The sequence below is a fragment of the Herpailurus yagouaroundi genome, unplaced genomic scaffold (assembly GCF_014898765.1).
Source record: "Herpailurus yagouaroundi ecotype Mexico unplaced genomic scaffold, PumYag 160, whole genome shotgun sequence".
Taxonomy (NCBI): Eukaryota; Metazoa; Chordata; class Mammalia; order Carnivora; family Felidae; genus Herpailurus; species Herpailurus yagouaroundi.
Window position 1 is genome coordinate 24,156,973 of NW_024412401.1, and position 27,508 is coordinate 24,184,480.

The 27,508-nt window shown below is 48.0% G+C and overlaps 1 protein-coding gene across 1 annotated transcript in view; it reads right to left on the reverse strand.

The window, feature by feature from the left end:
* Positions 1-681: 681 nt before the first annotated feature.
* Positions 682-27,508, reverse strand: part of GABBR2 (gamma-aminobutyric acid type B receptor subunit 2) — a 352,132-nt gene continuing 325,305 nt past the window's right edge. The window contains exons 14-19 of the mRNA XM_040481798.1: positions 19,850-19,960; positions 15,007-15,231; positions 12,658-12,840; positions 9,736-9,865; positions 5,838-5,955; positions 682-3,297 (exon numbers count right to left, since the gene is read on the reverse strand). Coding sequence (XP_040337732.1) covers positions 3,132-3,297; positions 5,838-5,955; positions 9,736-9,865; positions 12,658-12,840; positions 15,007-15,231; positions 19,850-19,960 — 933 coding nt within the window. The 3' untranslated portion in view covers positions 682-3,131. The remainder of the gene's footprint in view (positions 3,298-5,837; positions 5,956-9,735; positions 9,866-12,657; positions 12,841-15,006; positions 15,232-19,849; positions 19,961-27,508) is intronic.

Sequence of the window (27,508 nt, forward strand, 5' to 3'; positions counted from 1 at the left end):
CACAGAATCAGAACCAGGCTCTGAGCCATCAGCCCAGAGCCCGACACGGGGCTCGAACTCACGGACCGCGAGATGGTGACCTGGCTGAGGTCGGACGCTTAACCGACTGCGCCACCCAGGCACCCCTAGGAAGTGCATTCTTTAAGTGGGGAGGCAGGTGATGAGGATGGAAGGAGAATGGGTTCCAAAGCACAGGCTATCAGGCCTGGAGGGGCAGTTATGGCTAGGGCAGCAGCAAGGCTTCTAGGTTACATAGGAACTTTTTGGTTACAACAGATGGGAACAGAACTTGAACTAACTCGGCAAAAGGGTGTTTTGTTTGGAGAACTGAGAATCCTTCCTAGCGTGCTGCCGACTTTCGGGAACAGCGGACCAGCTACTCAGACGCCATCGAGACCCATCTCTTGATCCTGTTTCTTTCCATGCTGGCTTCGTGTTTCTCTTTCATGGCTAAATCTCTCTACATGGAGATATCCTGGGGACTGGGCATACTGGCCCCGCTCAGGTCAGGTTCCCACCCTCAGATCCAGCAGCTGGGGGCACACGGTGGCAGGGCTGTTCCATTACTCTCCGCAGAAGGTGGCTGAGGAGGCAACCTGAACTGTCCCCTGAGTTTGCCAGCAGAGGAATATGACCAGATCTGACCCCCATTTGGGGATGAGTAGACATTAAAGATGACAGTGGGTTTTTTTTCCCTTTTATTCATAAAAACAAATTTGCAACAATTTATTAAAAATTGATACCATGCAATAGGGGTACGAGAAATTCCTCATTTACATTTGATTCTGGCAGTTCCAGTCTAATTTAAAGCGTTTGTGCACTAACGTCATTGGAAAATGCCTTCAGGCTGAAGCCTCTTCAGAAATGTACGGTGTATTTGCTGCATATAAAAGAACAGAACCGTTAAATAGCTAGGGTCACTTCTGTGGGTCTTGTTATTTGCAGGGAAATTTAAAAAAATGGGTGAACCTACAGTATCATTAAGACAGAAAATGTACTTTGTGGGTTAACCTAGAAGACTGTGCACGTTCAGGGGTCACAACGGGTTACGGACGCACACACTCACCTCCGACTGTCCAATACTTTTGTTTCTTTTTTTTCCTGCTATGCTGGAATAATATTTCTACAGGTATATTTGTGTGTGTGTGTGTGTGTGTGTGTGTGTGTGTGTGTGTATACATTATGTACAATGAATTGTCTCCTTCCCTTTGAAAAATTAATGTGGTCCTTTAAATTAAATCTGGTTTTGGTGAAATCAAGAAAGCAAGTAAATACTGGTAATACACAGTGAGTGACAACACCGATTTTTAGTGCCTAAACAGACAATGACTTCAAATTGACCTGTGATGTGTTGACATTTTTTTTTTTTTTTCCCTAAAAGCTACAGTACCTCCATAACCTCTCTCTGGGGAAGGGGAGGGGAAAGCTATTATGCTACGTGAAAGAGGATGTTTTGAAATGTTGGCGATGGTAGGATTCCTGTGGGCCCTTTTGTCAAAGTCTGGTGGTGACAGCAGTATATTCCTGACTTCAGTGGTCTGGGAAGAGATTATTGCCTGCCTGTTGAAGCTGCCATTAGGTTTCTTTAGGGAGTGAGCGACCGCTCAGTTGTGCAGATATCCTGGACGCTGTCATTCAGGTCTTTCTTTAGCAAAGAATGAACCTGTCTAGGAATGTCACAAAAGTCGTCGGGAGCCTCTCTCCACCAGGTTATCCTGGTAGGGGGCTATGCTGGGAGCTCCTCTGGGCCAAACCCCTGGTGGTCGTGAGGGCCAAAGGTCGTGGTCATCCTGATACCTCATGGGTCAGGGCTGCTTCACCATTTGGTACGAAGCTTTCCTGGAGGAGATCAAGTTTTGATCCTCAGAGTGACCCTGTGAGGTAGGCAGGATGGGTGTTGTTATTTCAACCCCAATTTGTTGGGGAGGGGAAACTGAGGCTCAGAGAGACACTAGTGACTTTCCCAAGGTCATGGAGGGAGTCAGCCATGGAGTGAGGACTTGAGCCCAGGTCTGTCTGACTCCCAGGCCAGTGCCCTCTGGGGTTCGACTGAAAGGGAAGAATGATCTTATGAAGAGGACTAGTGTGCTGACAGGTCACCCCCAGGACTCCCAAGGGCGGAGCTCCTGGCCTGTCCAAATGCAAGGCCACCTTCGGGAAGCCAAGGGGAGCCCTCAGCTAGCAACTCTCTCCCTACGACTACAGGGATGTCTTCTAGCAGAATGCCCAATTCACTTTGGTCAGAAACAAAGTCAGTGGAAAAAAACCAACCCCAGGCAGCCCTTGGGCCCTGATGAGAGGTTAAAGTGCACAGTCTTTCTTTAGCGTGTTTGCTGGGAACAGACATTCCATGATTAGCTCGGGTAGTCCCCCTGATTACTGGAACACCTGATACAAACACAAGGACATGGCCAACGTGGTGGGTGCATGACCGACTGTTGCTGAATGCTGCAGAGCAGGTCTGCAGTGACGTGCCCTAAATCCCCACGGTCCCGGAACGGGTGTTATTGTGTTAATGTGTGGCATTTACCAGAGAGTAAGGTCCCACCGGGAGGCATACGGGTCAGCCTGCTCCCGTACCCCAGCCTTCGGGCCACCTGCGGACTCCCTGTTCCAGGAAGGCTGGGATTGGCTGGACTGGCAGCTGGGGACCCGGCTGCCCTGCCCACCTCCTTCCCCAGAGGGGAGAAGGGCTGGCCTGGGGTGCCACAGCCAGGGATGTGTGTGCAGAGGCAGAGACGGTTTCTCTGGAAGCCCCTCCTCGCCTCTTCTCAAGGCTGCTCAGGGACACTCGGTGACTTCTAGCTGGAGTTCAAGTGATTCTCTCCTTGTCTAGGATTTTTTTTTTTTTTTTTGCAAAGTTTCAAATATCCCAGCTCCTCCTTCTTTGCAGACATCAAGGAAGAAGTCATTTCCATTCCTCTTCTTTGTGAAAGAATAAAAACTTCACAAATAAGGCGCGAGGTCAGGTGCCAAGTGCCCCCATCCCGTCCACCTGAGTGCCATCGAGCAGTCCCACAAGGCCAGCCGTGGCGCCCAGCTTCTCCGCAGCCAGAACTGACAGTGTTCCTGTAGCCTCTGCTCTGTGTGGTTCTGTCATGGGGGAGGCCCCGGCCCCAGGCCTCCCACCCTTACAGGCCCGAGACCATAACTCGGAAGGAGGGTGGCACATGTCTGTGGCGGGGGCTGGCGGTGGGGCTGACGCAGGGGCTGACGCAGCTGGCGTCCACGCCTCCAATGGACGGGAGGTAGGCGTGGTGGAGGATGGGGAGCTGGAGGGACAGCCGGCGCTGGATGCTGTGGCAGGGAGAGGGAGGGAGGGAGAGAGAGAGAGAGAGAGGAGAAAGGAGAGAGAGAGAAGAAGGGAGAGAGGAGTTTCAGTGAAGGCTATCTGGCTGCTCACCAGAATGTTCCGTGGACTCACTTTGGCTAAGAAGCTGATGGTAGGAGAACAGTTCTCATGAATCCAAGATCTGCCTGTCCCATCAGCTAACCATTCACCCATCTAGCAGGTATGTGGTGCAGGCCTACACCTGCCAACGACTGCCCTGGGAAGAACCGGGGAGATAGTGAGCAAAGGGAGATGCAGCCTTCCTGAGTGTGCGGTGATTCCTAAGAACAAGGTTCGCTCATCTCACGGGCTTTGCTGCTGACACAGACAGTTCTCACTCTCGCAAGCCTCCAAATGGACTGAAAGGCTTCTCGCTGCTCTGTCCTTCCTCATTGGCTCCTCTGCCCCTGCCTTGTTCAGGACAGCAGCCCTTCTTGCTGGGCTGGTTCTGATAGGTTCCTTCCTGCTCTTTCAGCTTCTTTGGCGACTAGTGTCATCCTTCCGACCGGGGGGAGGACATTCAGGGCTGCCTAAGATCTGTCTCTTGCCTAATTCTCCAGGTGAAACTTCTACCCTCTCTCCACCCAAACCCAACCCTCTGGCGTCTACTTTCCCCTAAAACACTGCTTATGGCCACCCTTCCTTGCCTTTGCACATGCTCTTTCCCCAGCCTGGAATACTTTCTCCACCTCCTGCTGTGACGAACTGTTTTCCCTTCAATATCCAGTTTAAAGTCTTCTGAGCAAGCTCCTTCTTCCCCTGAGCTCCCAGAATTCTGGGTAAATTTCCAGAAGCACAGCCAGAAGACCTCTGGGAGCCAGGGGTGGTGTGTGACTGCTGGCAGCAGGGGAAAGGCGACAGCCTTCTGACTCCCTTCTCACTGCCACTGTCTCCTGGCCCGCTTCTCATCAGAGTCTACCCCGGGCAGTAAGTCACCTTAACCGCGTCTTGTGCGGTTCCCCCTGGTACCTGGGAAGCTGAATTCTTGGTATCCTTAGGCCTCCTTGTGTCCTCAGTGCCTGACTGCTCAGGGTGAGAGCCCCCCATCCCCCAGATCTTCACAGAAACCCAGTAGGTAGAAGTATTGCTATTCCCATTATAACGACGAGGGAAGTGGACAGGGTTTCTGTAACTTGCTCGTTACAATCATAATCGTAATCAACTCATGTGGGGCCACCTCATCCCAACAGGCGCGCCCCTAGTGTGCATGTGTGGCACCGATGGTCTCCTGAGACGAATGGGGACAGAGGCAGTGCTGTCCCCACACTCCCAAAGGACTTGTTCATTGGAGAGCTCTACCAAGGACCCTTCACAGGTGCTCATGAGGCCAGTGTGTTGGAGATCTCCTTTTGAAATTCAAGTTGAACCTCTGTAACCTGAGCTACGATCTATTCCTTAAGGCAAGAGGGTGCTGACAAAGAGACCAGGAAAAGGGAGCTGAGGAATCAACTGTGACGTGGGAAAATGGTGTCCTCCCCGGGCACCTGGGAAGGGCTGTCTGCCTGGGCAAGGTGGGCATCTGTCTGTGCCTCTCAGAGCCATCGCATTTTGCTATCTGGTGGGATCCTGTTTACACTGGCATTCACTCAACAGACACGTGCTGAAAACCTACTCAGTGCGAGAACCTGCATTCAGTCCAAGGGACACGGGAGGGACTCATACCTTATCCCCAAGGTGCTTACACTCTAGTGGAGGGAACTAACAAGTAAACCACTGATGACTGCCATTATTCTGGAGTGTTAGCCAGTCAGGCCTTGGAGCTAACTGGGTTGAGAGGCTATTGTCTCTAGAACGAAATGTCCTCGAGTTACACTACACTTGGTGATTTGGCTGTCTTTGCTGGTTGTCACTTCCCAGGGACCACATTTCAGTGCTGACATTTCTAATCTCTGCTTCCAAGCTGCTGTAAGCAAGGAAGAGCTAACGACGGCCAGTGGGAACAAAACTGATGGAAATGTCCAGGTAGGTCTTTGCTTACATGTCAGCTCACTGAATCTTCCCTGATGGCTCTCTGTAAGATTATGACCCCCAACCTCTTTCCCTACTTTATTTTCCTCCAAAGCACCTATGACTTTGCTTTTTAAATGAAGTTATTTTGTCACCAGATAGAACATAAATTCCACAAAGGAAGGGATTTTTGTCTGTTTTCTTCATTTCTATGTCTGACACACAGTAGATCTCGGTAAACACTTGTGGAGTCAGTGCATTTAGCAAGGTTAAGTTTTATACATAACAAAGGCAGTGTGCTACAGCAGGTTTGATGGTGGACAGACGCGTGTTCAAATCCTATCTCCTGCACTTAGAAACTGGGTGAGCTTTCACAAGTCACCTTCCCTTTCTGAATATGTTTTCTCATCTGTAAAATGAGCATTGTAATTTGACCTGCATCATGGGATTGCTGTGGAGTTCAAATAAAATGATGCATGAGAAAACGTGGTGCAGATTGAGATTGCTGTGCAGGAGTAATGTACTCTTCCACAATAGTTCTCAGGGAGAAAGTACTTACTGTTCTGGGGAGTTTATATCTTCTATAGGATCTTTGCATGTTCGCGAGGGCTCTGTTGTGTTCCACTGTAGCTGGGGATTTTGATCGAGGTGATTTTTTAAAATGGCCTTTCCCCCATCTGAATGTAAAACAACAATATCACAACACATTCTGTTAAGTTCATTTTTTAAGAAATGCAATCTTTCGGGCGCCTGGGTGGCTCAGTTGATTAAGCTTTTGACTTCGGCTCAAGTCATGATCTCACGGTTTGTATGTTTGAGCCCCGTGTTGGGCTCTGTGCCTGGAGCCTGCTTCAGATTCTGTGTCTCCCCCTCTTTCTGCCTCTTCCCTGCTCATGCACGCTCTCTCTCTCTCTCAAAAATAAATAAATGTTAAACAAATTTTTTAAAAATGCAAGCTTTTTAGGATGGTGCCCAAGGAGAGAGAATAGCAAAGAGCCCATTATCCTTCCAGAGCTGTGGTTTCTGCAGTAGCTCTTCCAGGACCAGGGCAGTGAGCCTAGAAGCTTCCATCCAGAGATAGAAATGGTGTCTTGGGGGATTTCCTTTCTCCAAGAAAAAAGGGGAGAAATCAAGTCAACCAATGTAGGCAAACTAACTTGGAAATGAGAGTTTTTAATGTAAAGTCCTTTTTCACTGGTGCCTAGGGATATAATAACAAAGGAAAAAACCCTCCAAGGGAAAATATATATCCATAAGATTGCCAAAGATTGGGAAGAGTAAACTGCTGGTGGGAGTGTAAATTAGCATAATCTTTCTGGGGGGCACTAAGCATCGAACACTAAAAATCGTGCATATCTTTTACTCAGAATTTTTACTTCTGGGAGTTATCCGAAGGAAATGATGAAGGTTATGTGTGCAGTTATACACAGGATGTTCAAGTCAGCATTGTTTATAATATAAAAAAGTTGGAACTAATCTGAATTTTTCCAGTTATAATGGATTAGTTATATACTCATGTATGTATGGGGTCTCCATTCAAAGAAATACTGTGAAGCCACAAAATTTGATGATATGGATGCTTTCAGCCCTCTGCTTCAGAACGACCCAGGGAGATTTAAAGAAATACAAAACATAAAAACCTGGGTCCCCAACTTGAGGGATCTGGAGGAGCACTGGTTTTTGTTTTGTCTACAGTGAGCAAACTTAGTGAATGTCATTTTGCCCCACGTGAGTGCAGTGGATCCTCCTTATTCATGGATTCTGTATTTGCGAACTCGCCTACTCACTAAAAGTAATTTGTAACCCCAAACCAATACCTGTAATGCTTTCGCAGTCATTTGCTGACACACACTGTGTTGGAACATGAACCCCGACCTTATGGTCGACAGCACTAGAATGCATGCCTACGCACAAGAAGGCTGTGATGTGTCTGATGGAGAAAATCCGCGGGTTAGATGATCTTCATTCAGACATGCGTTCTAGTGCTGCTTACCAGGAGGTCAATGTTAATGAATCAACAATATATATTAAATAAGAGGTCTTCAAACAGAAACACATGTATAACAAAATTATGTACTGATTGGTTGGCCAAAATGCCAAACTGAGAGAGCCTTGCAGGAACCTAGCCCTGGGGACCTATTTCCCCAGGGAGCAGTGGTTCAGTGTTCACCAATTAATTCATGGTTCACAGCAGCTTTATCAAACATAATCCCCATGAATAATGACAGTTGACTGCACATTCTTAGGGTAAATTCCAAAAGTGGAACCACTGGATCAGATCAATTTCTATTTCGACCAGCCATGTTTGAGAATGTCCATTTCCTCGACTGTTTCCTCAGACTCTCTGCAACTTTTTAATCTCTTGTCTTTGCCAGTCTTACTGGTGAAAATGGTATCTCACTAAAGATGTCATTTGCATTCTTTTAATAAGGAGTGAGATTGAGAATCTTTTCATAAGCATATGAATCTCTTGCACTTCCTTCTGTGAGAACTGTCTTTGCCCATTTTGTTTTGTGTTGTTGGTCTTTTTCTTATTAATTTGCATATAATTATATATACTTTATATAAAGTATATAAAATTTCTCTTTATATATAAGACAATAAGCTCATTACTTGAGTTACAATATTTTTTGGCTTAGTTTGTTTGAATTTTTGGTTACTTATGCTTTTTGTGTTGTTAAAAAAATTTTTTTTTGTAGCTAAATTTATCAACTTTTTCTTTTGTGGTTTCTGGGTTTTGCCTCAAACTGAGAAAGGCCTTCCCCTATCTGAGATTATTAAAAAAATTTTCTTATGGTTTCTTTTAGTTCTTTCATGGTTTCGCTTTTTACATTTAAATCTTTTATATGTAAGGTGTGAGGTAGGGATTTATTAAATTAATTAATTAATTAATTAATTAATTAAAATAAATTAAATTTATTGAATAATTCCTTTCCTTTCATTAATTTGAAATGCCCACATTTCCAGATACAAAAATTACTATGAGTAATTTTTATTCTTTTAAAAAAACTTTTTTAACATTTATTTATTTTTGAGAGACAGAGAGAGGCAGAGCATGAGCAGGAGAGGGGGGACGAGAGAGAGAGAGAGAGAGAGATACAGAATCTGAAGCAGGCTCCAGGCTCTGAGCTGTTTGTTAGCACAGAGCCCAACGTGGGGCTCAAACTCATGAACTGTGAGACCATGACCTGAGCTGAAGTCAGATGTGCAACCAACTGAGCCACCCAGGTGCCCCAGTAAGTTTTATTCTTTCAATTTACTTGTTACTAATTTCAATTTAAACTTTTTTTGTAATCAACATCTTACATAGTAAAAATTTTATAATTTGATTTTATAATAAGAATGCTATTACTTATGTAATAATAAAGGAAACTATAACAAAAACAAAAAAGAAAGTAAAGATTTTTCATTGATTTAAAAAATAATTTTATAGCAAATTAGTGAATCAATGCTAATGACAAGATGCAAACAATAGAGAAGTATAGTAAATGAAATGTAAGAAGAATCCTTTCTCACTATGCACATACTGTTCCCTTCACACAGGTGGAGACTGTTAATTCAGTGTTTGTTCTCCCAAACCTTTTTAAAAATGCACTTAACACACACGTGTACACACGTGCGTGTGTGTGTGCATTTATGTGTACCATAATGCTGGCCTTCATCTTTCTATTTTCACTTGGGGATCTCTCCATATTTGCCCAAATAGATTCGCCCCACTTTCTAATAGTTGTATTATGTGCCTTGTTTAGTTGTATCATCACTAACGAAACCACCCTAAATGATAAACATTTAAGTTAATTCCAGTGTTTCTCACCTACAAATAATGTTGGGATGAACATCATGTGTATACATCTTTGCCCACGTGGGAGTACTTCCCAGGGGCAAGATCTTGCTAGTGGTCTTGTTAATCAGGAGGTTTAGCATCTAACATTTGGATGTGCCAGACTGACTTCCAAAACATTGCAGGAGAATGCCTATTTCCACACACTCTTAACAGCACTGGTGATCTTTGGAAATGTTGCTGAAATGTAGGTAAAGACTGCATTGTGTTATTTTCGCTTGAATTTCCCAAGTGGTTGGGGAGATTGAGTGTCAGGTCAGATCTTACTGACCATTCCTTTCCTATATATTGAGACAGCACATCCGAAACCGAAACGTTGCTGGGAGAAGTAAGGCAAACTATTCATTAGGAACAACGTGCCGCCAGTCAGAACACTGTGAATGCTGGCCATGTCATGTACGTGTGCCACTGGAACCCAAGAGACTGAGAAACAGAAGCCCCCGCTCTAGGCTGGACACTGAGCTGTGGGTTCCAGATGCTGCCACTCTGCTCGTGTGGCTTCACATCAGCCTCACCCCTTCTCTGAGCCCCAGTTTCTTCATCTGTAAAGTGGAAGGTGGACAGCTGGTGTCTGATACCCAGGTCCCCACATTCCAGGGGCCCCGTCTCCTCCTACCTGTGCTCTCAGTGAAGTTCCCAAGGTTGAGGATGTCGTTGAGTTCTTGGTAGTGGTTCTGTTTGATGTAGGTGGTCTTTTCTGGGGTGTCTTGCAGCTGCATCGTGACCTCTTCCAAGTCTTTATCCAGCTAGAAGACAAAGGTTCTAGCTGAGTCAGAGCCCCTGGCCCAGTCCCTTCCCCGGCTCACAGGGTCATGGGACTGGGCCTCAGGCTGCCTTCAGGAGGGCACTGAGAGCCAGAGACGCGCCGCATGCTGGGGAAGAGATGCGGAGGGCCCCTGAGGGCTGTTGCTGCAGGTGAAACTGTGATGGGGAGGGAGGGGGAATGGGCTTTGCAACCATGTGTTCAGTGTAGGCTTGTGCCCATCATGATGGAGCAGCTGGGCAAGCCCAGGGACGCAGGGCAGGAGAGTGTCAGAGCACAGGCTCTGAAGGTGGACAGGCCTGGGGGCAAACTCAGAGCTGCCCTTTACTGCCTGTGTACTGGCTTGTGAGAACTGAGTCTCAACTCCTTCATCTGTAGAATGGGGTAATAACAGTAGCTACCTCTTGTGGTTATTGTGGAGATTAAATCAGATGATGCATTTAAAGTTTAGCCCAGTCCTTGACACATAATAAGGGTAGCGTGCTACTACAATGATATTACTATAATTATTGTTATTGGTACCTAGCAAGACCCCTGTAGGGGAGGGCAGATCTACGGTTGGTTAGCTGTGGGTCTCACACTGACACAGAAGGTCAGGCCAGTAGGGGTTCCTCCAGAGGATGGACTGCAGGGGCTTTCAGGTTATAGGAAAATCACATGCAAGCCCTGAGGCAGTTCAGCCCTTGAGAAGCCTGGTGTGTGTGTATATGTGTGTGTGTGTTGTGGGGTGGTAGCTGGGGAAGGCAGCAGGCATCTTACTATAGTATAGGGAGAGAAAGTTACAAACAGTAAAGTGTTGTCCTGATGTCAAGAGCACGGCCATTAATTTTTAAATACATTTTCCTGTGGAGAAGGAGAGAGATACGTTCTTCTGTGTGACTCAAACAGCAGGGCTAGGATCAAAGGAAGCCAGATTGTGATTCGATTCCAGGAAAAACAACCCAACATTTTAGGGCTTTTGACAGTGGCTTTGGTTTCACGTTTCCTGAAGTGGGTGAACTCTATTGCTGGAGTGTGCCAGTAAAAGTCAAATGTCAAGATATGGTAGTTCCAGGCACAGGGAGATCTGATAGTAACACAGAACCAGCAATGGGCTTTGAGGGGCAGAATCCTTTCCTACTTTGCTCTGGTGGCAAATGGGCTATCCCTTCTAAAGCAGTCACCTTTCGATGCACAGACAACTGTGTAATGGATCTTTGTGACAGACTAAGGTGAGCCCCCCAAAAGGCTACTAGATCTAGCAAAGGCAAATACAGAATGCCCAGTCACATTTGATTTCCAGGTAACAATGAATCATTTTTTTTACTGTAAGTATATCCCAACTATTGTATGGACCATCCTTATACTAAAAATACCATTGGTTGTCTGAAATTAAAAATTTTTTTTAATTTATTTTTTATTAAAAAAAATTTTTTTTTTCAGCGTTTTTATTTATTTTTGGGACAGAGAGAGACAGAGCATGAATGGGGGAGGGGCAGAGAGAGAGGGAGACACAGAATCGGAAACAGGCTCCAGGCTCCGAGCCATCAGCCCAGAGCCTGACGCGGGGCTCGAACTCACGGACCGCGAGATCGTGACCTGGCTGAAGTCGGACGCTTAACCGACTGCGCCACCCAGGCGCCCCTGAAATTCAAATTTAACTGGGCATCCCATATCTCCTCGGACAACCCTATGTCTCCCTTCTTCCTCACGAATGTCCAGCTAGAGACTACATTTCCCAGCGTCCCCTGTGTCTAAGTGTGATCATGTAAGTTCTTGCCAAGGCAACTGGAGCAGAACCAACATTGTACAAATTTTTGTATCACTTGCTTATCCCTTGTGTGGACTTCCTCTTCCCTTCCTGCGACTGAGGACAGGACCTGCCTTCCACTTGGTTTTAACTGTGCTGGTGAGGAATATGCCTTGGGGAATGGCGGACAGGAAGAGTGAACAAACCTCATCCAGCCAAGGCCATGGAGGCAGAGCTTCCTGCCAACCTGGGCCAATCTCCTCACGACCATTATGTGACAGAGAAATATTTTCTTTGGGTCGCTTCATTTTGGGGTCTCTGTTACAGCAACTTAGCAAGTATCCTGACCAACACACTCGCCCTTATTTCTTCCCTGTTCCACTCATTGAATGAGAAGTTCTCTATGAAACACACAGCCCGCAGACCATGGGCCAGTCATACACATGGACCCAAAGAGACGTGTGCAGAAGGGGAAGGTAATTTGGTCTCCCCTCCCAGGTATAGAAAATCCGGAATTTGAGGTCCGGCTTGGGCACAAAGGATTCTAGTCGTGGCCTCTCTGGAATACTGAAGGACCAGTTAAGGACCCTCAGGACAATAGTGAGATATGCTACAGCAAACTCTCCTGTCTGAAAAATTTCTCTTCACCCCTTCCTGTCTCGCTGTACCTCATATAAATGAGGGTGGTTACTGGGTTTGGAGAGTGACAAATTAAGGGGGGTGGTCCCCACACACTTAGGAAGCTCCTATAATCTGGGAGCTCACAAATCGCTAAGAACTCCTTTCTTTCTGAGGATGCCTTGAATCGGGGCACTGCTGGACTCCATGAGCCTGGGCCAGGGGATTCTGACAAACTGCCTATGTCTAGTTTATGTCCCCCCTGGTTCTGGTGGCCGTAACTCCAGCACCTGGGACTGCACAGCCTAATGCAAGGGGGTGTCCAGAGGGGGCGAGGTCAGGAGCGGCAGCCCTGAGAGGCCCTACTCTGGGGCAGAGGGACGAGACCGGGAGACTGGGGCCCTGGCTGCCGGTGCTGAGGGAGGTACCTCTGTGATCTTCATTCGCAGGCGATGGTTTTCAGACTGCAGGCCCTCTAGGCGGGATGTGCTTGCTTGGTTCACGCTGGTGACTGAGGTGGACGTTTTTGAATCTTCCTTCTTCTGATTCTGAGTGAACTGGAATCGCCTGTTCTGGGTTGCTGCATCTGGGTTTGTTCTCAGAGTGATGAGCTGGAAGGACAAGGGATGACTGAAAGGAGAACGCCGGGGTCCTCCTCCCCGGTGTCCCATCCCCTCCGCCACAGCAGGTCCTGCATTGGAGGCAGCACAGACACAGGCTGGGAGCCCGGAGCCCTGGGTTCAGGCTCATCTCTGCCACTCGCTGGTGTGTGACCTTGGGCAGCCCCACCCCCCTTCCTTGCCGAGTCTGTTTCTTTCCTTGTCAGCAGAAGTCTGGTCTCCTGACCGAGGCCACCTGCATCCAGAACCCCCTGCAGAGCCCACCCCTAGGCCTGATTCCAGCTGAGCCGTACTCTGCCTTAGGCTTCGTTTCACATGGAAAATAACCCTGAGGATGACGTTGGAAGACGATGGAGGCAAATGAAGCCTTCTGCTTTTTAGAACCATTGATGAGTGTTGAGGACAGACTGGTGACTAGTTCTGTCATGGACAAAAGTGTTGTTATATAAGAAAAAAGGCCACTCTTGATCCCGGTCTTACTCATTTATTCAAGAAACATTTCTGGTTTGAGTCGGGCTCTGGGCCTGCACCAGAGAGCCAGAACTGAGGGAGGTGTGGCCCCTGTCTGTCAGGACCCCATGGTCCAGAGGCCGGAAGTATCCAGGGCAGGCTGGGCTGTGAGTGCTGTGGGCCTGGGCTGGGCTCTGTGGAGAGCCTGAGGGACAGTGAGGAAAGGGAGTTCCAGGGGGAAGAAGAGGCATATGCAAATGCAGGGGGGGCCTGGGACTCAGGGTACTTATGGAGAAGGACAGTTTGGATGGTGGACAGGGTTCTTAGGAGAAACTGGAGGAGACCCAAAGTTCCTGAAAGGCAGCCCATACTGGGGACTTGATTCTGGAGCCAGAGGGGCAATGAGGAGTTGTTGAGGGTAACAGAGGAGAGTGACATGGTCAGGGCTGGGCTTGGAGCCATCTGGCATCTTTGACTGGAATGAGAGGATGTCAGAGTGTAGGCAGAGAGATCTTAGCATTGGGTTGGAGCCTTGACAACCAGAGAAAGAAGGCATATACGGCATCAGTGTTCCAGGGAAAACACTGCTCTGGGACTGACTGGATGGAGGTGCCATGGGCAGTCTGTCTGGGGGACAATGGACCCCGAGTGATCTCTTTTCACCCCATTCTCCCTCCCCTACTCAGGCCAATAATTCCTTCTACCCTCTCTGTTTCCCCTTCTTTTCTGATGCTGAGACCAGCCAACTGCAGGGGCTCCCAAGACACCAAGGCCTCTGGTTCACCTGCCTGCTGATGGGAAGTATATGGTTTGAGAAACATCTCTCAGGCTGGTCTTCAAGATCAGTGCTTCTGATGAATGGAAAATGTAAGTGGTTATTCCTTTTTATTCAAAGTGGTTATTCCTTTTTACCCACTAACGCTACTTCTGCGACTCTTTCTGAAGGGAGTAGCCAGAAATGGGGATCGTGTGTTATGTAGAAAAAAGTTAATTTATACTATAAAAAAAAAAAATCTGGAAATGACTGTAATGCTCATCAATAAGGGAATCAAGCAGATAAGAAGACACGGGGTATCCCCCGTCAATGGTGGTTATGCTGTGAGAAAATGCACAGGAGACATTAACAGTGAAAAAGGCAAACTACAAAATGATATGTGAGCTATCATCGCAGCCCTAATGGGAAAAGCATCACTGCCTAACCATTTAAAAAAGACTGGAAGGGGGGCACCTGGGTGGCTCAGTTGGTTAAGTGTCCAACTTCAGCTCAGCTCACGATTTCGTGGTTCCTGAGTTAGAGCCCCCACATCGGGCTCTGTGCTGACAGCTCAGAGCCTGGAGCCTGCTTCCGATTCTGTGTCTCCCTCTCTCTCTGCCCCTCCCCCCGTCTCAAAAATAAATGAAACATTAAAAAAAAAAAAAAAAAAGAAACACTTATTAAAAAAATCCTGGGAGGAAACGCATAAAAACTATGTAGTTTTTAGTAAAAAGAAAAACTAAAACAAAACATTAAACAGTGATTATTCTTGGGTGATGCGACTCTGTGAGATTTCTGGAAAATCTGGTCTTGTTTGCATTTTCCAAACTTTCCGTGATCATAACAAGTACAGAAAGCATAAAACTGCCAGAAGGCGGAGGAGGCCAGGTGTCCCCTCTGTGCAGGGTCCAAGACCAGAGGCCAGAGGGCAGGGTGCAGAGGGCGGGCCGTACCTTGGGCACAAACACCAGGCAGAGGGTGATGGTGCTGCAGAAGATGATGACCAAGGCGACGATGCAGAACTGCACGTTGGGCTGGTCTCGGGTCAGGAAGGAGACGGCGGCCCCGATGATACACATGATCCCCACGTTGTAGACACTCATCCCAATGTACTTGCTGTCGTTGAGGGCAGGGATGCTGACGTTACGCGTCTCCCAAGCCAGGAAGCAACCGAACAACTGAAATGGTGAGCGGAAAGGGGAAGTCATCATTATCACATGGTGGCACACACCTGCCACTCTGAGAAGGGGGGTCAGGGCCAGGCCTTCTGGATGTCACCCTCAGTCTCCACTGGTGGCCCCAGGTGGAGTCCTGCTGAGGAAATGCAGACTGGGGGTGTCAGAGCATCTGGTTCTCCTTTGCCCCACCACAGTTCACATACAGGAGGCGGTGGTGGGAAGGGTTTCCAGTTGGGATCTTGACCACCTCCCCTCACTCTAGAGTGAACACTGAGGCCCAGAGAGGAGGAAGAGGCTTGTCCAAGGCCACACAGTAAAACAGTGGCAAAAGTGGACTATGTTTCTAGAAGTTCAGTCCTGTCTTTTTTTACCGCTAAACAAGCCAGAGCACCTGTGTCTGGGACTTCTATTTACCTCCCGATGCAGAAAGTCACTCAGAATGGAGATTACATTTCCTAACTGTCCTTGGAGCTAGGTGTGGTGTATGATAGGTTCAGCACAGCACCACGTAGGTGAAGTGGTGTGTACAAGTTCTGGGAAGTGTCTATTAAAGGAAACGGTGTTCCTTTTCCTCCTTCCTAGTAGGAGTGGAGTATGATGGGTGGAGCTTGAGAAGCCATCTTAGACCACAACAGTCATCTTAGACCAAGACGTGGGAGTTGTATGATAAAGATGGGGGAGCCACAAGATCCAAGGAGCTGAGATTCTGGGAGCCCCCCACCAATCCTAGATTGCTTATCTGAAGAAGGAAGTTAACTATCTCTTAAGAAACTATCTTTTCTGTCACTTGCAGCTCTACTCCTAACCAGTATATCTCCCAACAGAAATGGACAAGGTAGAGGTTCAGTGTGATCTAAGCCTTAGCCTTCCTGGGTGGTCTAAGGGGAGGGAAGGCTGTGGAGGAAGTGCAGCCGGAATGCCCAGCAGAATGGTGGTGTGGGCGGGGGGCTGGGGGGAGAGCTGACCAAGACTGCTGACTGTTCAGGGCCTTCAGCTGTATCCCAGGCCCTTCCAAGAGGACTTTCCCCAAAGGCCCCTCTTTCCTCTGACCTCATCATCGCAGCTCAGGGCATCCAAAACTGCATGGCCACTTAATACCACCCTGAGGGCTTCTGTTTTCAGGTTTGACTTAATACGGCAGCAGCAAAATGCCATGTAGTGGAGGGCAGCTGGGCACAAGGCCGGAGGATCTGGAATCTGCTACTCTCCATTGGCTCTGTGATTTGGGGCAAGTCACTTCATCTCTCAGGGCCTCAGTTTCACTATCGTGAAATGGGAATAATAATAATACCACCTCACAGGGTTTGTATCCAGATGAAATGAGAAGATGACTGTAGTGCTGCACAAAGCATTTTGCAAACCAAAGTGTCCTGTACAAGGGTAAGTTAAAAGTCATTTTGTAATTGGTATTATTATTTATACAACCATGGTTGCTTTCCTCTCCTTTTCTCTAAATGTGTTATCTCACAGACCAATGTATTTATTTACTTATCTATCTACCTATAATTTTATTTATTTATTTATTTATTTATTTATTTATTTATTTATTCATTTATTCATTTATTTTTGAGTGATCTCTACACACACACTTGGGGCCCAAACCTATAAGAGTTGCATGTTCCATCAGGTGAGCCATCCAGGCACCCCCAGACCTATTTGTTTTTTAAAGATTCCTTTTAAAATGGGGGAGCGAGGGGCGCCTGGGTGGCGCAGTCAGTTAAGCGTCCGACTTCAGCCAGGTCACGATCTCGCGGTCCGGGAGTTCGAGCCCCGCGTCGGGCTCTGGGCTGATGGCTCGGAGCCTGGAGCCTGTTTCCGATTCTGTGTCTCCCTCTCTCTCTGCCCCTCCTCCGTTCATGCTCTGTTTCTCTCTGTCCCCCAAAAATAAATAAACGTTGAAAAAAAAATTTAAATAAATAAATAAATAAATAAAATGGGGGAGCGAGAAGCCCAGGAAGCAGATGCTGAGTGAGGGAAAGAATCCAACGCTGTTGAAAGTCTGCTTTGTGCTAGTTCCTTCGTGTGTGGGCCCTTCAGTCCCACAGTGCCTATGCTGGCTGGGCTCTGCGGTCCACTTCTTCCAGGGAAGAGTCACAGGCCGGACGAGCCTCACTGACCTGTCTGGGGGCCCACTGCACCATCACAAGAGTCTCTACCAGTCGTAAAATGTGGGCGAGTCTGGGGACCTGGTGGTTGGCTGCAAATCTCTGAAGACTGTCGGGAGGAAACAGTAACTTGTTCTTAGGCCTTTAAGGAGTAGAATGAGGGTTCATGGGCACAAGTTACATCAAGGCAGATTTTAGCTGAAGATAGAGAAGAACCTTCTAGAAAAATAACCCATCTATAGTGGGTTGAACAGTGGCCCTAAAAGACATGTCTATATCCTAATTCACGGAGACTGAATATTTGGAGAAGGGGTCCTTGCAGATATAATTAAGGGTCCTGAGATGAGATCATCCTGGATTATCTAGGTAGGCCATAAATCAAATGATAAGTGTCATTGTAAGAGACACACAGAGGAAAGACCTGGAAAAGAGAGAGGGCCATGTGAAGATGGAGGTGGAGACAGAGTGATGGAGCCCCAAGCCAAGGAATGCCTGGAGCCATCAGCTGCTGGGGAGAGGCAAGGAAGCATTTTCCCTGGAGCCTCTGGAGGGGGCACAACTCAACCTTGGTTTTAGACTCCTGGCTTCCAGAACTGTGAGAGAATAATGTGTGTTGTTTTAAGCCACTCTGTGTTTACCCATTTGTGGTAGTTTGTTACTGCAGCCACAGGGCACTAATACATCATCCCTGGGTGGCACAGGCCACTTTGAGTGGGTGAGGTCCCCATCACTAGAGGTATGGAAGCAGTGAGTGAACAAAACTTGTTGGGGATGCGCACTAGGGGCCAGGAGTCCTGAAACATCTGACAGGAGAGTGGGCCTGCAGGGCTGGGCACACTCTTTCCAGCCTTGAAATGCTGTGGTTTCAGAGCAGGAGGACCTGGGGGGTGGGTAGAATTTTAGTCACAGACCCTAAGGGCCAGGAGGGCTGTGGGTTATTCTGTGCATACACTGGAAACAGTAAAGCACTTGTGCTGCCAAATACAGCTTTTATTGACACGATCTGACTGAAGCTAATAGCTTCACTGGAAGAGATATAGTCATCTCCAGCCACTTTTGCAAGTAGGTGGAGAAGATAATGGATGGTCAAAACGTTACAGATAAATCCAGTTTAAAGAGTCAATCGGATTCAGCATAATCTAATTTCACAGTGTCTCGGGATCAGGGAACATGGAGCCAGAGGCGTCCTGGAGAGTCTGGTTTCACTCTCTTTATTCAGCAAGTGCTAGGGGTCTCAAGTCATAGGTACCACCATGCTTCCTGTGACAGGGAGCACTTCCTTCCTAGGGGGCGCCACCACATCTGCAGACACTGCTCTGTTGGACAAAATCCTTCTTTAATGTGGACTCGAAAGCTGCCTTCTGGCAACTTTGCCCACTAATGATGGATCTGCCTTCCGGTCCATGCCACTGTCTCTGACAGCTCTAGTGACCATGTCTCCTGAGTGCCCTTCTCCAAGCGCAGGGCTGTTGGCCAGCCTCCAAGTCCCAGTTCCACTCCGGGCACCTCCTGGGGACACCTTCAGGGTCATTACCTTGTGGGGCCCAGATTGCAGCCCAGTGATCTTCAAAGAATCCCTATGGAAACTGGTCTCAACTAGTATGAAGTTGGGGACAATCTTTGCCTAGGGTTTCCTAGTATATGCTCCTCTGGTGTGGCCCCTCAGTAACAGTTCTCTGAAGCAGCAGGATACGTTCGAGCAATACAAGAAAACCTGGTTTACCTGACCTTTTGGAGAAGGCTTCATTCTTGGCCTCTAAGTGGAAGCTATACAGAGGCGACTTATATACAGATGGTGACTATACGGATGGTGACTTAACTTTCCTGTACAAAGACCTAAGGAGGGTATGGTACCTGGTTTCCTGTCACTGGAGGGATTTCAGTGGAGGCATGGTTTGCACAGGATGTGGAGAGAAGATTCAGGGGTCAAGCTGGGATAAGGTGGGGGTGCGGTTGTCCTTTTCAAATCGTTCCAGATGTGTCTGGTGGGCTTGGTATGTGACCTTTGATGCCAACAGTTGGGTGGAGTGGAGGGTTCGGAGGTTGGAGGTTACCAGGCGCCCTTTAACCTCTGTGAGCCTGACTTTCCTCATCTACATAAGATGAGGATGACTCCACTCACCTCCCACAGACTTTGAGAGAATCCAGTAAAATGTGGGATGTGAACGCACGGTAGATGTTGACCGACCGTTGTTCCGGGAGTGGTATGGTGGCCGCCGTAAGGCACACTCACAAGTTTTTTGGGGTTACTCTGTGGTTAAGCTCTTGAATCTGCTACTTATTAGCTGAGCGACCTCGGGCAAACCAAGCTTCAGCCTTCTCGGCACTGTCTGCACCTATCTCAGAGGGCTGTTGTGGGAACTGAGGTAACACGTGGCAGACGCCGGGCCTGGCAGACAGTTAAGTGCTTAGTCCTGGGGGCTCTGTTTATTTTTATGTTCACAGAGGCACCTGGGAGAGAGAGCTCTGACAGAGAAGCATCCCCCAACCTCTGCCTTCTGCTCCGCACCTACCATGAGAAGCCCCTTGTAGGCATAGACGATGCCAAGCCAGATGGTCATATGGGTGTTCTCACAGTGCTCCAGGAGAGGGCGGATGGAGATGTCCCGTCCTGCTGGGTCCGGCTGTGCAAAGAGAAAACAGAAACCCAGGGATGGCACTGGGCACCCTTCCAGCAGCCAGGGCCCCATCTGATGGCCATTTTCCCTCCCGTGAGCCATAGCCAATCCCTTGCCCAGGAGGCCTTTTGGGCCCCTCTTCTGTGTTCCCATGAGGCTGCCTTCTGTTTGTTGGTCATGATTCAGCCCTGCACTCTAGTCATCTGTTCTTCATGCCTTTCAAACTTGACTCAGATCTCCTGAAGGTAGGGAGTGGGTCACTTCCTGTGCCTCTAGTACTTAGCATAGGACCAGGCCCAGAGCATACATCTGTAATGTTTGTTGAAAGAGTGAGGGTGAGAATGAGGCACACAGTTATGTCAAGAGGCCTTCAGGTGTCTTTGGGATTAACCCCAGTAACTACTGGCTAGGCCAGAAGAAGGAGACCTTTTTGCCCATCACCCTGAGTGAGGGAGCAGTGGTAGCAGCCATGTTATATACCACATGACCTATCCTGGGCCAAAGCTGATAGGTCAGTGTGGGTACCTGACTTACAGCTGCCAATCCAGAGTCTGGTCAAAGACTTACGAGGTTTCCTAGTACAAAGTGCTCTGCTTGAAAAGGGATGGTGGAGAGGATCTTACCGAAATGTGTTCTCTCTCTGAACAATTTTAGTTGGCAATATCTGGGAAATAATCAGCCACATGGTGGAAAAAGGAGAAAAACACACCCAGAGAACGAAAAATATATATATATTCTACATATTTTTTTCTGAACCGTTCAAGAGTAAGTTACAGACATCCTGACCTAAATATATAGCAAGTATTTCCTAAGGATGAGGAGACTCTCTTACATAACCACATATACTTACCAAATTGAGGAAATTTAACACTGATACAGTATATTATCTAACATACTATCAGTTTTCAAATTTTGCCAATTGGCTCAATAATCATATCCTTTAAGACAATTGTGGCTTTTCCAAAGCAGGATCCACTCTGGGACTGGGTCCTGCATTTACTTGTCATGTCTTTAGTCTCCTTTAATCTTCAACAATTTCTCATCCTACTTTGGTCTTTTATGTCATTGGTATTTCTGAAGAATCCAGTTTAGCTATTTTGTAGAATGTCCTTCAATTTGGGTTTGTCCGAATGTGTTTTCATGATCAGATTCGGGTTATGCATTCATGGCAGGAATCCTATGTAAAGTGATGTTTTTCCCTCTTTGGAGCTTCACATCAGTGGCACTTGATGGCACTTTGTCCCGTTATTGGTGATGTTACTGTGATCATTTGATTCAGGTGATGTCTGCCAGATCTCTCCACTTCAAAGGTACCATTTCCAAACTCTTGTAATTAATAAATAATCTGTGGGAGATACTTTGAGACTGTGTGAGTATCCCGTTTCCCCATCATCAACCCAGTGGTTTCAGCATCCAGTGACGGTTTCTACCTGAGTCATGTTCCTCTGGTGGCTGCAAAATGGTGACTTTCTAACTCATCGTTTTATTTAAATACTTGGCATGCCACTGTAAACAAGATCTTACTTTTCCTTCCATTTATTTATGTAGGTCAGTATGCATTTAGGGGTTAATTTTTCATTCAGTGCTTTATGACCCTTACTATCATTCATTTTGATTGCTCAAATTTTCCGAGATCTGGCCAGTGGGAAACTGGCTCCTTCATACAGCTTCATGTGTTTTTTCAATACATCCCCATAATTTTTTGGAGCACTTTACCACTTCTCAGAACACCAAGGACTTGCACTTTTTTGTGCTTTCCTTTCCCCAGCCTAGGATCAGTCATTTCTCTGAGGAGTCTTGGTTCTTTTTAGTGGAGAATGATATTTAGAAACCAAGATCTGGGCACCAGATGTGCTCACTGTTCCTAGGGTATCATTACTTCCTTCCTCTATCTATCTATCTATCTATCTATCTATCTATCTATCTATCTATCCTACTTATCCATCCATCTATCCACCCATCCATCCTTCCATCCATCCATCCATCCATCCATCCATCCATCCATCCATCATCATTCTATGTAGCTATCCCTATATCTCTACCATCTGTTTATAGATAGATAGAGATAAAATCCTACACCACGGGGCTCTTCTTCCCATTCCGTATTTGCGTCTTTCTCTTCTTGCAGTGAGATCTCTGGTTTTCCACAATATCACAATAGTCACTCATTTGCTCAATGCTAAATAGATACAAAATAGTTTTAGGATCTCTACATCCAAACAACAAATTTACTAAGTAAAGTTGAAGATGTATTTGTGAATCTATTTGCCTTTGGAACAGATACACACTGAGAGTATCTCATCAAAGAACTGTGTCCAGGATGAAGCTGTCCTGTTGAGGCCCGGAGTAAAGCCACATGCCTGAGAAGAAGAGGTGGGCATCCCCAGGGTCACTCACCAGGAAGAAGGAGCACTTTGGTGGGATCCAGGGATGTGGAAAGCAGGCCTTAGGTAACCGGGAATGGGAAACTTATTTCTCTTGGCCCTGCTCTCTAGGCCTGGCCTTTGAGGCAGGCAATGGCCTGGACTCCTGTGATTTGGGAAATGATGGCGCACTAAGGCCATTTTGTAACCAGATCATCCAGCCGCATCCTCTCTTAAGCTTGATTTTCCTTTTGTTTTCTCAAGCCACAGAAAGCCTTAGCTCAGACTCTGGTTCCATGGTCATTGAGTCCACACATAGGCTGGAATGGATCCCTGAGGCCTCTGCAGTGGCAGCCGTGGGTACTAGTGGCAGCCGTGGGTACTCCTCCAACCCAGGAGGTGATCTCCAGGAACCACAGTCAGAGTTGCCAGGCTAGAAATTTCCCCTCTACTGCTACCCGCCCAGGAGCTGGGCTGGATTCTAGTAAGGGTAATGGGGGTTTCCTAATTTACTTTCACTGTTTAATTGAGGAGACTGAGAAAGGAGCTGGTCCCAAGGTCAACAGTGACTTATAACAGTGAAACTTGGGTTTCTCTAATGTCTGACAACCAAGCAGACATCAGAATGCAGTAGCACAGGCCCATTACGGTCATGCATGAATAGCAAACCCATTAATGATGATAGTATCTGTTGTTCTCCAATGAAAGGCAATAATTTATGACAGACTCTTAGATTCTTTGTGTATAAAGGACTGATGCTGTCATACACCATTGTTCAATGTTATGAAAACTCTATTCGTGGGAGGCCAAGAATGGTTGTCTGGCTCTTATATCCCCAGTGACAGTGAGCCCCCTCCCACTCTTGGTGAGTGGTTACACAGCTCATTTACTGAACCAGAACCTTCTCCACCAGTACTTCCACCCATTGGTCCTTGCCTTTCCTCTGGGGTCCTCAGAATAATCCCAAGCTCTCTTCTTGAGTCCGCACACCCTTCCTCAGGAGGAAAGAGCTGCCGTGAAGGTACACATCACCTCCTGCCACGAGTCGACCTGGTCCTTCAAACTGCTCAAGTTCATCATTGATCTATAGGCCTGTAATCGAGCTCAGCACTCCAGGTGGTGGTCCTAAGCGAGTCTGCCTATGCCCTTGCTCCACATATCCTTGGCTTTCTAAACAACTACCTTCCACTGGTGATTCATATGTTCCTTACGGTTGACTAAGACTCCATTAGGTAGTTCTGATCAAACTGCTGCTAGCTCTGTCTTCTTCCTTCTGCAGCTGACATTCTAGCCAGGTTACCTTTTAACTTGCCAGTAGCCTGCCCACTCCCACCCCCTCCATGCTCCCCATCCTGAAATCCTAATCCCTACATCTGGTTTTTTAGTCCCTTACCCATCTCAATAAACTTAAGCACAGCCACCACTGCAGAGGTGGGAGCGCGGCAAAAAAATCAAGGGCCAGTCAAGAGTTCAGAGAAGTCAGTGGTCTTGAGGGTGAGCTAGTGCAAAGGTGTTGAACCAGAAGTAAGCCACAAAAATCTCCTGGTCATTAACATCATCCTCACACAACCCCATGTCTGTTCACACTGTACATGGATAAGAGTGGCAGGGGTTGGGTGGTTTTAGGAGTGATGAGGTTCATGTACTCCTGGGGCCAGGGGGTGGGGAGTTTGAATAGTCAGTACCCCTGTACTGAATCTCAAAGCCAACTGTAAAAGCCATGCCTTTTCTTATCTGATCGATTCTAATCATGCCTGGGACTTGAGTTCAGAGTGGTCTGAACAGTCACACACATGGGGAGAGACGCATTTGATGATGCAAAGGGTGGGATGTTGGGGGAGGAAGGATGATGGGTGTGTGGAAAGGCGCCACCAGCTGAGCCCTTACTTGGAGTTGTCATATACCAAAGTGCCACTAGAGGGCATCCAAGACCAGCGTGGAGGGTCTGGACCGGTGCCGTGGATCACCCTCTGCTGAGGACACAGAGCTACTTTTGTGGCTCGGTGGGGCCGCAAAGCCGGAAGCAGCATCCTGGGTTACTTAAGAAAGCACCCAGTGGTCTTACAGGAGGCCAGATTTCCAGGCACCTTGGAGGACCCCCCCCCTCCCCCGCCAGTTCCCTGCAGTGGGAGTGCTGTGGGAGGGTAGGGGATATTGGGAAAGGTGGGGCTGGAGGACCCAGGCCTATCTGGCCCTATACTCATCCACACTCCCAGCGTGGGCCTATCATGCAGTCCAGGGCCAGCGATCACAGGGCATTACCCCCTGCAGATGCCATGCTGCTATCTCGTATAAGGGTCTAAGCCAGGATTGCAATCTTGCTTCTCCATACTTTTGGGCACTACACAGCATTTCGACTGGTCTAAATCAATTTCCATGGCTGAATAGCCTACAAGAGCTTTCAAATTGCTTTTTTTCCTCTATTTTTCTTCCTTACTTGCTGTCCACCTGGGCAATTACCTAAGTAATCATTCATTCATTCAACACACAACTATAAAGCACTACCACCTGCTAGGTACTGTTCTGGGCAGGGGGGAATACAGCAGTAACCAGGGCTGACAAAAGCCCTGTCCTCAGGGCTCTTCCATTCTAGTAAGATCAGGACGATTCCACGAGAAGCAGCCTCAGAGGGGGAGTGAGTTGACCTCACCCAGTAACAGGCACCCTAAGAACACCCAGTTCTCTTGTCACGGGTGACAGCAGCGTGCTAGGTACTAAGCTGTGAGGTCTCCATATGTTGTCTTGTTGAAGCCTCCAACAAAGTGTTGTATCTATTTTGCAGATGAGAAAACCGAGGCACAGAAAGATGAAAGAACTTGCCCCAAATTTCTAGCTAGTACCTGTTGGAGCTGGGTTCTACCCCAGGTCTGTCTACCTCCCAAACCAGTCACTTTTCTTTCCTCCCTCACCAGATGCTCTTCCCAGCCTGCCCTGCCTCTCACAAGCACCACATCACATTCCAAGGAGACAGTGGGTATGTATAATCCTATAACCCTGCTGTATAAACTGTGAGGTGCTGTTTGTGGGAGGAATGACTTAACCGCTGAACATTCAATAGCGGCCTCCTCTGAAGCCCCCGGAGCTCTGTGAAGGCTGTGCTTTGGCGCTGGGAGTGGAATGCAAGCTGATAAAATGCTCTTCCTGCCTGACAGGGTGCGGTGCCCAGCAGAGAGGCCACGCCTATCCGTGAGGGCCAGAGGCTGGAAGGGCTCACACCTGACTCCTGGTCCGACCGCTGCTCGGCAGGAGGCCTGCAGAAGCTGCCCGGGAAAGCCTCCCCCATCTGTGCAGCAAAAGGAGAGCAGCTGGCCCGAGAGTCCCTCTGCATAATGCAATTACTCACAATGTAGGTCAGTGGCCCCTGCAAACATCCTGCTTTGTCAGGCCGCACAAACGGACAGGCAGGGAGTAGGGCAGGGGTGGAGGTGGTGAGTCCTGAAAGGCCAAAGGCTTTGGTCTCGCTCTACCATAGACTTGCTGGGTGAGCGTCTGGCACGCCCCACCCTTCTGGAGACCTCAGTTTCCCAGGTGCAAAGCGAGTCCAAGGGTTAACTTATGGTGCAGTTAATGTGAGCCTGCGCACATTGAGGGATGACTACATTTGTCCTATATTTCATGACTGTATTTGTTCTACACTCACTCATTCAGAATCGACTCAGTCTCGTGTGCCTGCTGTGTGCCATGGACTATGCTCCACGCCGGGTCCAGGTATAGACGCCGGCAGGGCGCTTGCCTTCTTGGAGTGGTCACTCTAGTGAGTGCAAACCACACAGTGCAGCTGCAAACAGAACGGTGATCAGCGCAGCCAAAGAAAAGTGCCAAGGGGGGCACCGACTGCAGGTCAGGCAGTCCAGGAAGGCTTTTCTGAAGGGGTGACATTTAGTCTGAGGGCCTGAAGGGTGAGAAAGAGCAGCCATGTGAGCACGTAGGGGGAGAGCATTCCTGAGAGGGGGAACAACAGGTAGGAAAGATCTGAAATGTCAAAGACTTTGGCATGTTTTACGGAGCAAGAGGAGGCCAGCGTGGCTGGCGGGTAGTAAGTGAGGGGCTGACACTGCTTTTTACTTGATGCTGTGCACACAAACCACCCAGGGAGCTTGTTAAAGTGCAGATGGGGGCGGGAGGTCTGGCTGCGGCTCAGGATGCTGCATTTCCAAGCAGCTCCCAGGTGACCCTGATGCTGCTGGTCCAGGGACCGCCTTCTGGGCAGTGAGGCCTTAAAGGATCTTAGACAACAGAGTGATGTCTGGTCCTCAGCTTAGCAGATCTTTGGTCAAAAATCCAGATTCTCTTGTCACTCACACACCCCTGACACTGAGTGATAGCTTAGTACCAGCACAGACCTGACACAGCTTGTCTGTATGTTCTGACCCTGGAACATATCTCAACCACACTGGGCTTCTGTGTGTCCTGCGTGGGGCCAGCCAGGGTTTCAAGTCTGGGCAGGGAGGTTGGGGTGGGGGTTCTGGATGGTGGGAGTGAAGGGAGCCATATGCTTCACCTGTGACCACGGGGCTCTTGGTCCCTTGGACCTTTTATGCCTGCCACTGCTGTGAGTGGCTCAGGTTCCCAAGCCCTACTCAGCCTGTGCTTCTTTGAAGGAGGGGTGCCTTTTACCTTCTGACCAGCTCCCAGAAGCTGGCTTTCAGAACTTTTTCACTGGGCCATTCCTGCTGCTGCTGCTGCTTCCTCTCTGCCTCCTCCTCCTCCTCCTTTCCCTCCCCCCCTTCTTCTCCCCCTCCTCTTCCTCTCCACCTCTTTCTCCTCATCCTCCTTCTTCTTCCTTTTCTCCTTTTTTAATTTCAAAGTTGATTTTTGAAATACATAGTAAAATTGGTGTTTTTTTCTACTAGAGGAGAGTATATGTATGTATATCAATGTGAATTTGAATGTGTGTGGTGAGGGGAGGGGAGGGGAGGGTGTCTGGCCTTCATGGGCTGCATTTCAGAATCCTGAGATGCTTTTCTTTTCCTGGGAAGGCAGGTGAATGCCTCTTCTGGGGGAAATGGTGAGGGAGTCTCATCAAGGAAGTCTGGGCAAGGACGGGAAAGGGCCCTGGATTCAGACTCCAGGTCCATCACTTGCCAGCTACGTGACTTTAAACACATCCCTAAGCCTTTCTGAGCCATGATTTGCTCATCTGCAACCTCCCAGGGTTGGCAAGACCATCAAAGGAGGTAAATGGTGTGTT